The sequence below is a fragment of the Myotis nattereri genome, assembly GCF_964212035.1.
Source record: "Myotis nattereri genome assembly, chromosome: 3".
In the NCBI taxonomy this organism is placed as follows: Eukaryota; Metazoa; Chordata; class Mammalia; order Chiroptera; family Vespertilionidae; genus Myotis; species Myotis nattereri.
The window spans coordinates 142,031,051-142,046,316 of record NC_138077.1 but is presented as its reverse complement, the minus strand read 5'-3'; the positions used below and the strand labels follow the sequence as shown (position 1 = coordinate 142,046,316).

Genomic DNA, 15,266 nt, shown 5'->3' with positions numbered 1-15,266 from the left:
CATTGCCATATTATAGTCACTAAGAAGGCAAATGTGTGTGATGCTCTCTAATAAACACCACTCTTTGTATCCCTAACATCAAAAACAAAAAAGGAAAAATACAAAAAGACAGACTCAAATGGTAGTAATTTCATTTTCTATCTTTCAGTTTATTGAATCATTTCAGAAGATGTGCCTCCAAAAAAACCTTATCAAAATCATGTGCTTGCCTATGGCAAATAAACCATTCCACATTCAGACTTCCTATAGTCACATACTTCTTGAAAAATTCTGATGTGCAAGTCTCCTCATCATTTCACCAAGTCACTTAATGACAAAACAATTGTCAGTTGCCTCAAATAGCTTTTATTTCACATACCTACTAGCAGTATTTGTTAATATATTCTTTAAGATACAAATTTCTAAATGTTCACTTGAAAATAGCAGAGAATAGGTACTACCACTTTATTTAGTGGGAAGCAATACAATAATAAAACAAAGCACCTATGATTTAGAATGAGAAAGACCTGCCTTTGAATCTTGGTTTGTTTATTGCTGTCTGACTTCGGGAAAATACTTAACATCTCTGATTTTCAGCTTCTGCAGCTTTAAAATAGAGATAACTGTACTTAATTGGGTAGTTGTATTAATATATTACATGTAGAATATAGTATACTGCCTGGTTCAGAGACTAAATATAAGTAACTCTCAGAGTTACTTATTTGTTATGAATGCTAAAATAGGAAAAAAATTCTGATTTCATGGTTAGTACTTTTTTGAATGTGAAATTCAGGGGCCAAAGCTTAGGCTTGGCTCAGTAAAATCTGTATTTGAATCCTGAGTGTCCTGTGAAGTGCAAGAAAGCCACTTTCTTTGAACCAGAGCTACTTCCAGTGGGAAATTTGAGTACTAATGCCTATCTTGCCAGATTATTACAAAGACTAAATGAAAACAGCTATTGAATAGTAATAGCACCTAGTATGCAATAGCAGTTGACAAATAAAGCATCATTTGATTTGTAGTCCTTGGAGTAAAATAATTCCATCTTATACAGAGATGGAGAAATAGGATTGTCTTCAGTTGCCTATCCTGCTGTTTAGTCATGGCCTGGCATGTTCTGTGAGAAGGACTCCAATATTTACTAAGCCTCTGCATGCATGCAGTGTTGATGAATGCAGAAACTGGAACCCAGCATGTGATTATCATTAAGCATATTGAAACATCCCCAGATATTCACACAAAGCCACTGCAAGGACAAAATGTCCTGCAGATACTATATATTTTAAGAACTGGAAACATAAAGTTACTGCTTTTTTCATGTAATAAGTGTTATAGGAAAGAAACTAGTAGTGAAATCTGAAAAAGCAACAACTAAAAGAAAGTCAAATCCTCTTACACTTATTCACCAGATCTGTTGTTTGGCAAAGCACATAGACTATTATTTTCTCATTTACTTACCATTCAAATATTTTGTAACTTGTTTCAATTCATTCTAATCAGTGGCAGTGACTATGCTAGATGGTGTGAGGAATAGAGATTTTAAGATAATCAAGATTTACCAAGGGTGGTTCTAAAATTTCCCTGTATAGCCCTGACTTGGTGCATCAGTTGGTTGGAATTTTGTCCCATAAGCAGAAAGGCTGCAGGTTTGATTCTCAGTCAGGGCACATACCCAAGTCACAGGTTCAATCCCCAGATGGGACACATACAGAAGGCAACCAAACAATATTTTGATGTTTTTCTCTCTCTCCCCCCGCTTACTCTCTCTTTCTAAAATCAATAGAGAAACATATCCTCAGGTGAGGACTTAAAAATAAAATATTTTTACATAGGATTTATAGAAACTAAGAGAAGCATTAATTTAAGGGCCAATTCTTCAGAAACCAAAGAAACAGACCTGAGATTTGTTTTAACGTAATCAAAGAGCTTTATTTTCTAGAACGGAAATACTTCAGATCTAAACTTCCATCGCTAGTCAACAATTTTTCATCAGAGCCCAAGGGAGAAGACTGGGGGTGGAAGAGAGAAAAAGATGAAAAGGGCATAGAGAGACCACCAGAACAGGTGAAGAGGGGTCACTTATTTTTCCTTCTTCTCAATAGGTTACGTATCAGGTCTGGTGGCCTGTTGGGAAATGTGGATGGGAAATTACACTGCAAACAACAAAGCCTTAACTACAAAAAGAATGGCATCGAACCCTGAAAAAAAGGGGAACCTCCTAGCTCATCTAAGGGAGGTGGGTAGCAATGGAAGAGTTAGGAGCCTCATGGAGATATACCCAGGGGTAGTTCTTAATTTAAAAAAAAAAAAATATTTCCTTTTATTAAAAATGTTTCCTAAACTATGTGCCTTGTCGTATATGACTACAGGATGGCCTTGAGGTTGTAAGGAAGGCTGGCCAAGGGTCTTCCCAGAACCACCCATGTGGTCTTAGAGATCTAAATGGGGCTAGATGTTCCTCACCATTCCCATCCCAGAAGCTGGGCAAAGCTAAGCCTTCCAATTTTACAAACAACTTGTTGGTCCCCCAAATAATTTTATGAAAAACTACAATGTAAGAACTCCCTGGGTCAGTAAAAAATACTTTTGGAAGGAAGTGCCTCCCCCACAAGCTGTCCAGTAGGGACGGGAGAAGTGGACAGGAACTCGGGAAGACGGCGCTCCCCTGCCACCGTCCACGCCCACCGAAGTTCCAGGATCGCTCCCTCCAGGCCTCTGAGGCCGCCTTGCTCGTCATCCTCTTCCCTTCCACTCCCGCTGGATCCCTGCGCAGAGGTCCGGAACGTCGGGGGGAGAGATGGGTGCTGGGAGGTGGGAATGGTGCAGGCCAGAAGACTCGGGCAGCAGTTCCAGGCAGGAAGGCAGATGGCCTCGTCGCATCCCAGGGGCAGGGGCAGAGGTGAGCGGGCGGCCTGCCCATCCAGCCATCCAGGTCAACCTCACAGGCCGGGGGCGGGGGAGGGGGGAGGGGGGAGGGGGGAGGGGGGAGGGGGGAGGGGGGAGGGGGGCGGGGGGCGGGGGGAGGGGGGCGGGGGCAGGGCTGGGGAGGCGGTCTCAGTTCGCGGCCGCGGTGGGGATGGGGAGGGGGCTCTTGTTGACTCTGGTGGCTACAGGCTCTGGTGGTCTCCATCACCCGGGACCTCAGCCTCCCCTCCCACCTCGGCAGCCTCTTCCTGCAGCTCCCCTTCTTCCTGCGGCGGCCCCCAGGCGGGGCCCTGCTCCAACGACTCCACCAAAACGGGCCTCGCAGCCTCGCAGGCAGCTTCCGCTTCCGCTTCCGCCTCTGCTCCCTCGGCCGCCGCCTCCTGGCCTTCCAGATCGGCCTCCTTGGGGCGTTTGAGGACGTCCTCCAGCAGGTCCTCGGCGCTCCGCTTCAGGGGCCCCAACTCCTCCCGCTTCCACGGGCCCATCTCCTCCCGCTTCGGGGCCGGCTCTTCGACACACAGCTCCCCATTCTCATCGCCGCCGCGGGGGCCGCCCTTCTGGGCCCCACCCGCCTCGGAGGCGTTGGGCGGAGGCCCCTCGGCGCTGCTCTTCTCGAGGGGGCCCTGGTCGTCGCAGGCCTGGATGGTGGGGTTGTTCTCGATCTCCCACAGCCCCTCGCTGAAGCCCCTCCTCTTGTTCGGCTTACCGAACTTCTCCTTGCACTCGGCGTACGGGAAGAGGTGTTTGGGGCCCAGGAGGGCCGTCTCGTGGGTCCCGAAGAAGAACACTTGATAGCGGTTGTGTTCGGCCATGTGCTCTACCCTGGCGGGCCAGTGCGCGTAGCCCTTGAGTTTGGCGAACACCAAGTCCCCGCTCTGGTATTTGGGAGAGCAGTAATCCGACATGGCGGTGAGAGGACCGGCCCTGATGGTGGTGCGGCCGGGAGGAGAAGCCGGAGACGAGCATGCGCATCAGGCAGCCGCTGAGCTCGGGGTCGCGCGCCTCCTGGAGGGCCCTGCTTGCGCCTGCGCATGCGCTGCGGCCTCCTTTGCGCCCTCTGCAGGGCTCTGCGTGCGTCTGTGCCTGCGCCTGCGCCTGCGCGTGGGCGTGCGCTGCGGCCTCCCTGGCAGCAAGGAGATTCTAGTCTGAACAGGGCGTTCTCTAGGAGACGCAAAGCCCACTGGCCCGGCCTCAGCCTCGTGGTTCCTCGAATGACACAGTGAATCGCTCAGATGTCCCTGGCGGTTGTGCTGACCATGGCCCCGTGCTGATCGGTCTCGAGGCCACGCGGGTTGCATGGTTGACTGTGTCCGAGTGTCCTCGAGATGAGACACTGTGGTGAGACAATGCAATATAACTTGCTGTGGCCTTGCGGCCTCTGATCACGACAGAACACTTAACTCCTGTCTCAGGAGCCGCAGATGAGATTGCCGGGTCGGTGCTTTCCTTTGTTTTGTGATTTCCTAACACTGGAGCCTGCACGGGGCTCGAGAACAGTGGAGATCTGGCAAAGGGAGAGTCAGCAATATTTTTAGGATGTCTAGGCTGCCCATCTGTTGGTACGTATAGCACTTTTGGGGGTGGGGGTGTCACAAAATGTATATAGCAGCATTATATACAACCAGCCATATCAAAATGTCCTGTTTTACATGGGAATTTTACATTGGATGTGGCACATGGATTTCATCTTTTCAGCAATTCTTGCATATTGTAAAATATAAGACTATGGCTAGAACATATACTATCAAGTGCTCTCAGTATCTTCCTACAAGAGAAGAAAATTGGGTTCATTATGCTTAAGAATTTAGAGATCTGCTCCTATCAGATATTATGTTGGTAACTAGAAAGAACTTCCTAGGGGGTGACAGACTAAAAAGAGTATGTTAGCTGAAAGACTATTTTAAGAAGACACTTTTCTCTAGGTTAATATACTCTAAACTGTTATTGATGGTAGTTTCAATGTAACTTCAGCTATTATACAACTTTCTACATTTTTTTGAGTCCTACTAGCTAGCCTGTGAACTTGCACTCTGAAACCTAGCCAAATTTATCCTAACAGTACTCTTGGCTATTACGACAAAGTCTCTTCAATAATAATCATTTAACTAGACACATGTCCTTTCCTGGTGTAACTAACAGTGGCCAGTGGAGAATTTGAATCATTAACCCATTTCAATACAAATCAAATTTGTTTACATTTTGGATCAGTCGTTTTACCTCTGGGTGTTGGAGACCTGCACTAGGCAAAAGAAGTTACCTTCTCCCAACAAGTCAAAACAAATATGATGCACTTTGATAATTCTAAACAAGTTCTTTTAGCTTTTTGTCAAGCCACCTTATTAGGATGCTTATCTGCTCACAAATATCTAGTTTTACCAATTATGTAATGCCAACAAGGTATCAACAATTCATTCACAAATCAACATTCTGCTACAAAGGTGAATCTGACACATTGCCTCCTCTTGATTTCTTAAGGAAAGTGCTAGAAAATTAGATATGTTCAATAGCTGTAGGAGGATATAGGAAATCATGGGCAGTTATGGAGCCCATAGTAGGAAGAGGAGTTTCTGTAAATAGAGGTTTTCCTGCATGTGGTCTGTATTCTCAGCCCTGAGTAGGCTGCACTAATGCACAAATCATGTAAAATTGGTCAAGGAGAAAAAAGTCTGGCTAGACAGCATGTCCAGAAAGGCTACATAGTTATGCCATCAACTCAGTCTGAAGGTGTGACCAAACTTAAAAACCTAAGGTAAGTGTGATCATAGATAAATGGGCCAAACATCAGATTATTACTGGGTAGTTGAACTACAGCAGGTGGACAGCCATGAGGATTGGACTGAGGATCTAAGAGTCACAGCAAATAACCAAAATCCGATCAAAAACTGATTAAAAGATATGGTTGGAAAAAATATATATGTCTGGAAGCAGAGACAAGATTGAGTAGATAATCTAGATCCACCAAGGGTGATAGAGATTATATCAGGCAAAGAAGTGTTACTCTCTTATCTCCATCCCATGCTCAGGAACACACTGTGTGGTGATAAAGGGCTGGAGCAAAAGATGTTTATCTTTGAAGAGTTTAAAATCTAATTCAAAAGATAAAATACTGGAGACATCATTCCAAAGCAATGCAAGCTAATCTGCAAGTGCGAAATCATGTGTCCTTTACATAAATATGAAGGAATTCCAGGAGAAATCAGTGGGAGTATGGTTGTTAGGATGGGCTTATGGGAGGATGTAATGGAAAGGTGATGTAATAGGAAGAATTCTGGCATCTCTCACTTGTTTACCAGCCTTGTAAGGCTGGAAGATGTAATCTCGCTGAGCCTCTACTACATGATCTTAAGATGTTTAAAGTAATTCTTCAAATTTCTCTCAAGATAGTTATAAATGTTAGTGAGATTGTGGCTATGAAAGTCCAGGCATGAGGTATAAAGGTTTATGATGTACTGACAAAAGAGAAGTTAAATTTCACTATGGATAAGATTAGGCTATCATTATTATTAGGCTGAATGAAGGAAAAGATATATCAAAAGGAGTAGCATCAAAATTAGGGCACTGAAAAATGAAGAAAAGTCCTTCGCCATATGCGCCTGCAATTACATATGGAATTCCACATCCAGCACAACTTCTGCAAACAACATATACATTTTTGTTACTTGGAAATACTATTTTTTTAAACAGCATTCTTCTATTAAATTTATCACCTAATGATAGCTAATTTCAGAAAGGGGAGAGTGGGAGGAAAAATAGAATGTATTTAAAGAGGTTAGAGACCACTTTCACAAATGCCTCATTCCTTTTATATTTCCATTCTCAGTAATACCATTAAATGGCATGATCTTGGCTTCTTTTACTCTGGAAACCAACTTGCTTTTAAAGCTGTTGTCTCTCTTGCTTACAGTGAGGTGAGTAGGTAAGTGGTGTTCATGGTAACTTGGTTAGATTTAGCTATTATACAAAGTACTCATGAGCAAATACAATGATTAATTTTCAGGAATTAGATCTCCATAAGCTTACATTTTTCTAATGAGTCAGGATGTTTTAAAAATCAAATGTACCAAGAACACCTGTTTATAAGAAAGTCGTAATTTCAGTAACAGAATACATAGAAAAACACCTTAGAGTCCATAACATTTCTCTGGAAAACTGATAGGCTTTAAAAGCTGCTTGGCAATCATTATGAAAGATGAGCAATAAAACAATATAATTGTACAAGAGAGAGAATAGATATCTAATTGATGTTTTCTTGTTTAATTAGTTTTACTTTCAATTACTTTGGTGTAAACTGTGATTGAAAATACATGTAATTGTTTTCTACATACTTTTGTCTTCATTAAAAAATATTAGCTGCCTCTGGGTTTATACACCAGAAGTGTTTATACATGGTTGGTATTTGGAATCAAAGCTCTTCTTTTTAGAATGCTCTGGCAGACATAATTTTACAGAAGATAAATCCTGTCCCCTCTACCATGGGTAGGAAGTCCTCCCACTGTTCTTTTTTGAAAACTCTCAGAAAGGGTGCTACCTCTATGTTTTGCCACCTCTTCATTTCATTAGTTTCCACTTAGCCTAACCTTTAAAGCCTCATGGATTTCTGAAATCCAAGGGATGGGCTGGGGGTGAGGATAAATTCAGTTTCAAGAGGCTATCTTGCAGTTAAAGGATCGTTTAAGGGATGTTCCTAAGGAGTTGTTATGTTATCAATTTGAATAGAAAGTCAAATCTGTATCTGCCTTTGATGATGGGATCTGGCAGGGAGAAATGAGGTGCAGATTTACCAAATGGCACAGGTGTCCTCGCAATTTGGACCCCCTTGGCCAATTGTAAATGTTATAGGGTGATGTGTGGGAGGGGTCCAAATGGAGAGATCAGTCTTACTTACCAAACTGTTGTTTTAGTGACCACTGAAAGAAAGTTGCCACTCTAAAATTAATAAAAGTATTTGGTTAAGAATAATTATACTTCATTATACTGATTTGTTGGGGGCTCAAAGATTTTAAAAATTACTCTTTGGGAAATACATTTTAAAAATAAAATGTGTTTCAATAATATCAATAGTTTTCTAATTTGAATCTTACATGGTATTTATATAATTAGCAGTGTTTAAACAATTCAGTTATTGATGCTAGTGACTTTAATAATTAGGAATTAGATACATATAATATGATCTGTTTATACATGACCATTATGTAATTAGATGGCTATATTCTGTGTCTTCAAGGTTTTTAAAATCCAGTTTAGGGACTGGGAACATGCTTATAATATGAAGTTGAGTGAAAAAATAGGACGCAATATATAACAGGCAATTTAGCCCATGTGAAACCTTGTTCCTTAAATATGTGGGTAAAAAAATTTGCATTGGGTGATAATACATTTTTTTTATTGCCCCCCCCCAACAGATTATTTCTGGTTCTAAGTTTAGCTTGACACTGCCAATGTTCCTTTCGTTTATTATAATTATTTCTTTTCTTATTCTTTGAAGGGGATGTGTCCTTTAAGCAATGGAAATAAATACTTGGAATATCCACAATCAACATTATGTCTATAAGCAAATATGGAACTCAGCTTTGTAATTTCAATTTTGTGCTCTTGTCATTACATTGTGTCATATAAGTGATTAAAATTGTTAAAGTTTTAGGAAGCTCTGTTAAAGTTTTTGATGATGTAACCTCAATTGTGTCATACATTTTGCTCTCACTAGTTTCCTAACTTTCAAAATAATTACCAATATATTAATCTTTGAAAATGAGTAATTATTAACATCTCCATTTAAAGAAATCATTAATAATGTGCATGAAAATGTGAAGGAGGGAATTTTCAAACAAGATATATAATTTTGAATGAATGAAAATAGTATTTGAAGGTGTATAATAATCACATTTTTCCTGTTTTATTTTTACAAAATGCCTTTAGTTTTTTTATATAATTTTGGTTTAGGGGATATCTGTATCGAATTGGTGTTTGGTTACCTTTCTCACCAACGGATTATTGGAAGTGAATGGCTTTCTCCTTGTAAACATTGCAAAAGAAATATTTAGCTTTCAGAACAAATTAGGTTTTTCAAAACTAGGGAATGTGTAAATTATGTGTTTAAACAAATAAATAAGTATTCTAAGAAGTTTAGTGATTTATATAAATTCAAACACTCATAAAACATGGACTAGAAATCCAGTAAAAGAAAATCAGAGCAGTAGAAATTCAACAGAACTTTTCTAAGCCAGCATTTGAGCTCAGTGAAATCTTTAACAATGTCTTCAGCAATGTGCTTCTCTTTTTTAGAGTTTGTTCATTTTTTTAATTGAGTTGGTGATGGAAAACACACTTTTTGTTGTTGTTAATCCTGAGGATATTTCCCCATTGATTTTTAGAGAGAATGAAAGAAGAGTAAGAAACAAAGAAACATTGATATGACAGAGACATTGATTAGTGGCCTCCTCACATGCTCTGTACCAGAGTCAGGGATTGAGCCTACAAATGAGGTACATGGCCTTGACCAAAAACAAACACAGGACCTTTCAGTCCATACCACAGGCCTGTGCTCTTTCCACTGAGCCTAACCAGCTAGGCAAAACACACTTTTAAATGCTTCAGTACATGTCCTATATAACACAAATGGTAATTTAGAAAAATATTATCACTTTTCTCTTTGGTCATTCTTCATAGTAAAAAAAAAAAGTCTCAGACAAGATATAGCCTTTTGGATACTTATAAAACTTAAATACTTTAATATAACACTTAGGTTATAGTCTTATCCTTGCTTTACAAAATCAGACATAACAAAAACTCACACTCTATTCTGCTTGTCAAGTATAACCATAATTCCAATATATTCATAAATACAATTACAACAGAGCTGCTAATTTTTAACTACCACTTATTGAACACGTATGCCACACACTGATATAAGCACTTTATTTTCTTGGTTAACTCTTAGAACACTTTGCTATACAGTGGGGCCTTGACTTACGAGTTTAATTCGTTCCGTGACAGAGCTCATAACTCAAATTACTCGTATGTCAAGTCAACAGTGAACGAGTGAGACACGTGAGGCTGGGCTGATGTTGTGGCGTTCACTGTGATGTTCGCTGTGCCAGCTAGCGGTGGGGTATCTGAAGCTGGCTCGTAACCCGAATTTTAGCTCGCAACTCAAAGCAAAAAATTGGATGAGAGACAGCTCGTATCTCGAAAAACTCGTTAGTCGGGACACTCGTAAGTCAAGGCCCCACTGTACTGTCTTACTGCCTTTTCCCATCATTTTTTCTTGTCCACCTTTTCATTGTGAGCACAATCATTGAGAAACTACACTCTAAAACCAAATAGAGAAGTTGGTTCAGAGAAAAATGAAGACAGAAGAATGAAGCAGATAATAAGAAAATGGGATGTCATGAACAATAAGTGACTAGATGGATCACAAAAGTGGGATGGAGAAAACTGTCATTCTCTAGAGCAGTTGCAGTTCTGAGGTTCTTTACAGTTACAATTTGAGTTCAGTTGAAAGCATTACATTAAAAATAGTGAGACAATTGTGTATCTACCTTTAATGGTGGCATTTGGAGAGGGAGAAATGAAAGTGTAGATTCAATCTTAAAGGTGTCTGAGGGAGCCTCTGTTTCTTACAATAAAAAAGCACCTAAGGACAACAATAATTATACTCATCATCCCTGATTAGCAAATATTTATAAAGAGAAAGTGATGTTAGCCACATATCAAGTAATATTGGTATAGACATGGTATCTTTCTAATGTAAATATTATAGATAAAATATTTACTTTTTTTTTCAAAATGGCCAACCTTTTATCTCCTAGAATATTTATACCTGTAATTCTAATCACTTAAACAGATTTTTTTTAAGTTTTCAAAGGGCATATATTCTGAAACTTTTATGAGCTACTACCTTGTTTCATGATGGCTGACCAAACTTTTAGGCTTTTTGTAATAACAAAATCAATAGTTTCATTGAATAGGTGAGTACAATATACTTAAATATTAAATTGAACAATTTAATATTAATAATTAAAGACACATTGGTTAAATATAATTTTGCAATAGTTAATTGAATTATTTTGTTTTTAATAGTTTTAGCTGCTTCACACACTCTCAATGTAATGGGAAAAATAAAAGAATGAAGGCATATAGCTTTTTTTATTGTGAAAGATTAGTTTTGTTCAGTTTTCTCAGGTTTTTCTTTTTCTCTGCTTTACAGGACTCCTGAGTTGACAGGAAGATTTTATGCTGCAAATACAGAAAACTGAAAAATGGAAATCTGCAATGTAATGTTTTTTGTTTTTTTATTAATCCTCACCCAAAGATATTTTTCCCATTGATTTTTTAGAGAGAGTGGAAATGAGGGATGGGAGAGAGAGAAACATCAGTTGGTTGCCTGTTATGTACCCTGACCTGGGCCAGGGAAGGAACCTGTAACCCAGGTACATGACCCTGACCAGAAACTGAACGGAGACCCTATGCTCAAACCACTGAGAAACACCGGCCAGGCCTTTTAGGACACTTGTTCAGGTTAATCTGTGTCTGAATGCTTACTGTATGCCCAGCAGAGAGCACGTACTGTGGGAAAAATAACTTGAGTATAGAGTATTTTAACCAGTGGTCACACTAGGTGTTCTGTATTATATCAATTATTTGATATGTATATATTTTTTTCTTTTATTATAGTTTCTATTCTTTTTATAAACATTAAAAAATTCAATTGGAGTTTACATTTAATGTTATTTTGAATTAGTTTCAGGTTTACTGCATAGTGGTTAGACAATCATACACTTTACAAAGTGTTTCCGCCGATATTTCCAGTACCCACCTGGCACCATACATAATTATTACAATATTATTGTCTATATTTCCTATGCTGTACTTTACATCCCCATGACTATTTTATAATTACAGATCTGTACTTCTCAATCTGTACTTTATAATTACAGATCTGTACTTTTCACCCAATCCCCTAACTACCTTTTTTTGATATATTTCAAAATATTTGTGATCAGATGAGTGATGTGTTTTATAATTTACAGATTATTTTTATTTATAAATTATCAGTATACATGAGTAAGCTTATTAATGGTTTTGTTCAATATTTTAATATCCTGCTAATATTTTGTCTATTATATATATATGTATATATATATATATATGTATAGTATATATTTATGACAAAAATGTTAAGATTCTCTATATTTCTAGACTTGTCAGTTTCTTTTAAATTAGGTTTGTTTCTGCTTTGTATATTTCAAGTCTCCATTATTAAGTAAACACAAGTTCTTTATTTTTATATTATTTTGCTTCTATTAGAACTTCTATTTTATTAGAATGAAATAATTGCTCTATTGAAAGCTCTTGCTGTAAATTCCACTTTGATATTAGTATGTTGCAGCAGCTTTTTAAAATTAGCATTTGAGTGTTATACTTCTTTTTTTAAAATATATTTTATTGATTCTTTACAGAGAGGAAGGGAGAGGGATAGAGAGTTAGAAACATTGATGAGAGAGAAATATTGATCAGCTGCCTCCTGCACACTCCCCACTGGGTATGTGCCCACAACCAAGGTACATGCCCCTGACCGGAATCAAACCTGGTAGGTACCCCTAAGTCCGCAGGCCGACGCTCTATCCACCGAGCCAAACCAGTTAGGGCAAGTGTTATACTTCTTTAATTTTAACTTTTCTATGCCATTTTGTTCAGTTGTACCCTTGAAACCAGCATGTAGGTAGATTGCTTTTAAGCTAATATTTTCTTAAGATAATTTAATATTTTTAACGTTTTGTGGTGAGTTCCATCTCTACATCTTATTTTTGTGTTTTTGTTCTGCCTTCCTGTGGATTGATAAAATTAGTATCATTATCATTGTCATTATTATTACTTTTCCCTTTTGCTGGTTTGTTTCCCTTTGCTAGTTTGGTAAGACTTTTCCTTCAGCAATTACTACTTAACATACATAACAATAAATTTTTCTAATCAAATCTAAAGACTTCAGCATGTTTCACATAGCCTTAACACTTACCTATATAGCTGTCTTAAGTGTTTTAGTTTTAAATTTTTACACATTCCTTTTATAATTAGTGTATTACATTTGCATATTTTGTCATAAATTCATACATACTTCCTCTACATTCAGTAAAAAAAAAAAAAAAAAAAAATGTCACCTGGCTGTTGTGCCTCAATGGTTGAGCATCAGCCCATGAACCAGGAGATCACAGTTTGATTCCTGGTCAGGGCACACGTCTGGATTTTGGGCTCAATCCCCAGGAAGGGGCATGCAGGAGGCAGCTGATCAATGATGTTTCTCTCTAGTCGATGTCTCTATCTCTATTCCTCTCCCTTCCTCTCTCTCTAAAAAGCAATAAAAATACATTTTTTTAAATGTTACTTGGTAATTATTTTAGTGAGGGTATGGAGTAGTAAATTCTCTTAGTTTTATATAGCTAAAAATATGTTTATTATGACCTCACCATTAAATAGCACATCAGCAAGGTATATAATTTATATTTAACATTTTATTTCTTCAAGAATGTGAAGGCAGTAGTATTCTGTCGTCTTCTACCATCTGTTATTACTGCTGATAAGTCTGCCAACCATCCAGTGGTCACTCCTTATTAGGTACCATGCCTTTCTCTTTTGCAACTATCTAGTGTTTTCTTTATTCTTGAGATACTGCAGTTTCACTAAGACATGTATGGCTGTAGATTTATTTTGATATATTCTAATTTATACCTGGTGGAGACTTCTACTCTGAACTCATGTCTCTCCTCAAATCTGGAAAATTCTTATATTTTTTCAGTTCTCTTGTAGAACACTTAATTTAAGCATATTAAATTACCTGGAATTATATAGCCCATGTCTCTTATACATGTTTAACATATCTGTCTATTGTTCTACATTCTGTAGAATTTCTCAAAACTATTCCCATTTATTTATTCTTTGTGTCTGATTTAAAGGTTACCCTGTTTATTATCATTTCAATAACAATAGTTTTCACTTTAAGAATTCCTAAATTTTAGGTCTACTCTTCATTATTTTATTTACAGGTACTTTGGTTTCATATTTTTTCCATTCTTTTTATTTCATTGGGGTTACTTTAATTTTCCATCTCTTCAGAGATTCTAAACATACAGACTTTAAAACCATTATTAATATTTTTCTCTTATTTTCATTCAATCTGTCATGCTTTCATCTCCTGATATCAAGTGGTGGCTTGGCTTAAGATTGCCTGGTTTCAAAGCTGTGCACTTCTCTATGCCTCTGTAAGAGGCAACGTTGTAAACGTTGTATCCCCCAAAGTTAGTAAATGAGGGCTTTTTTCAGCTGTCTTCCAGTGTCAAGAAGCACCACGCCGCCCAGCAATGAGACCAGCTCTAATGTCTACTACACCTGAGGAACCGTATTTTCTTCTACCCTACGGAATCCAGAACAAGTGGTCACATCTGATTGCTTCCAGTCTCAGATTCCAACAGAATTACCTTCAGTATTAGTTTCTCTTAATATTTTGTGTTTCATTCCATTTCTGTTCTGTCACTATATTTAGTACTTTGAAGTTATTTAACTGTATCTTTTATATTGTATCTGCTATTTGCCATATGTTGGATCAAAGAGGCAGGATTTCAAAGCATGAATTTATAACATCTTAATTAGGTATCAGGAAGTTTTAAAATGTCATGCATACCCTTCCCCTGAGCACTTTGTAAGTAAATTGAGGAGAAAACGTTCTATGCATGAAATATTTAGAGAATACAACACAGATTCTAATAAAAACAAAACTTGTACCCATTTATACAAAAATAATCAGGGAAGACTTTTTGGATGTGACAACAGTTGAGATTTTTACTAAGGAGTGAGCAAGGCCTGAATGAACAAGAAATATATGAATGTTAACTTCTTATGATGTGCCTTGAAGGTGTATTTTATCTACATTCCATTAGTGATTTTGGGGGGAACAAATAGGGTAAATTGTGAAGCTTGTTGTGCACAGTCAAGTGGGAATATTGAAAAAAATAATTTTATAGGGATCCTAGCAGTTTGGTTTAAAAAGTCCTAAGAGTCATTCAATTTTGAAGAAGCTGTTGCAAGAGGTGAGGATGTGTGCATGTCTCTGCCTATGTCCTCTAAGAAATATTAAGACTGCAACTAATGGGTTATTGCATTTAAAGGACTCTTCTTCCAGGAAAGTATTAGCAAGAGCTAATTGGATCAGTATTGACTCATTTCCCACAGAAATCCAGGATCTAAAGCTAAGTGTGTCTTATTTTCCTCTGTGCCTGAGTGTTCAGTATTAAGCTCCTTCATAAAGTTTTTATATTCTCAGGAAAGTCTAAAAATACTTTCATTGCATAAAGCTCTAATATACCTCTGAT

At 38.2% G+C, this 15,266-nt stretch overlaps 1 protein-coding gene across 1 annotated transcript; it reads right to left on the bottom strand.

The window, feature by feature from the left end:
• Window positions 1–3,086: 3,086 nt before the first annotated feature.
• Window positions 3,087–3,809, bottom strand: HDGFL1 (HDGF like 1; the record flags this gene model as incomplete). The annotated part of the gene is made up of 1 exon (XM_081088247.1): window positions 3,087–3,809. The coding sequence occupies one exon, from the start codon at window positions 3,807–3,809 to the stop codon at window positions 3,087–3,089; it is 723 nt and encodes a 240-aa protein (XP_080944373.1).
• Window positions 3,810–15,266: the final 11,457 nt, after the last annotated feature.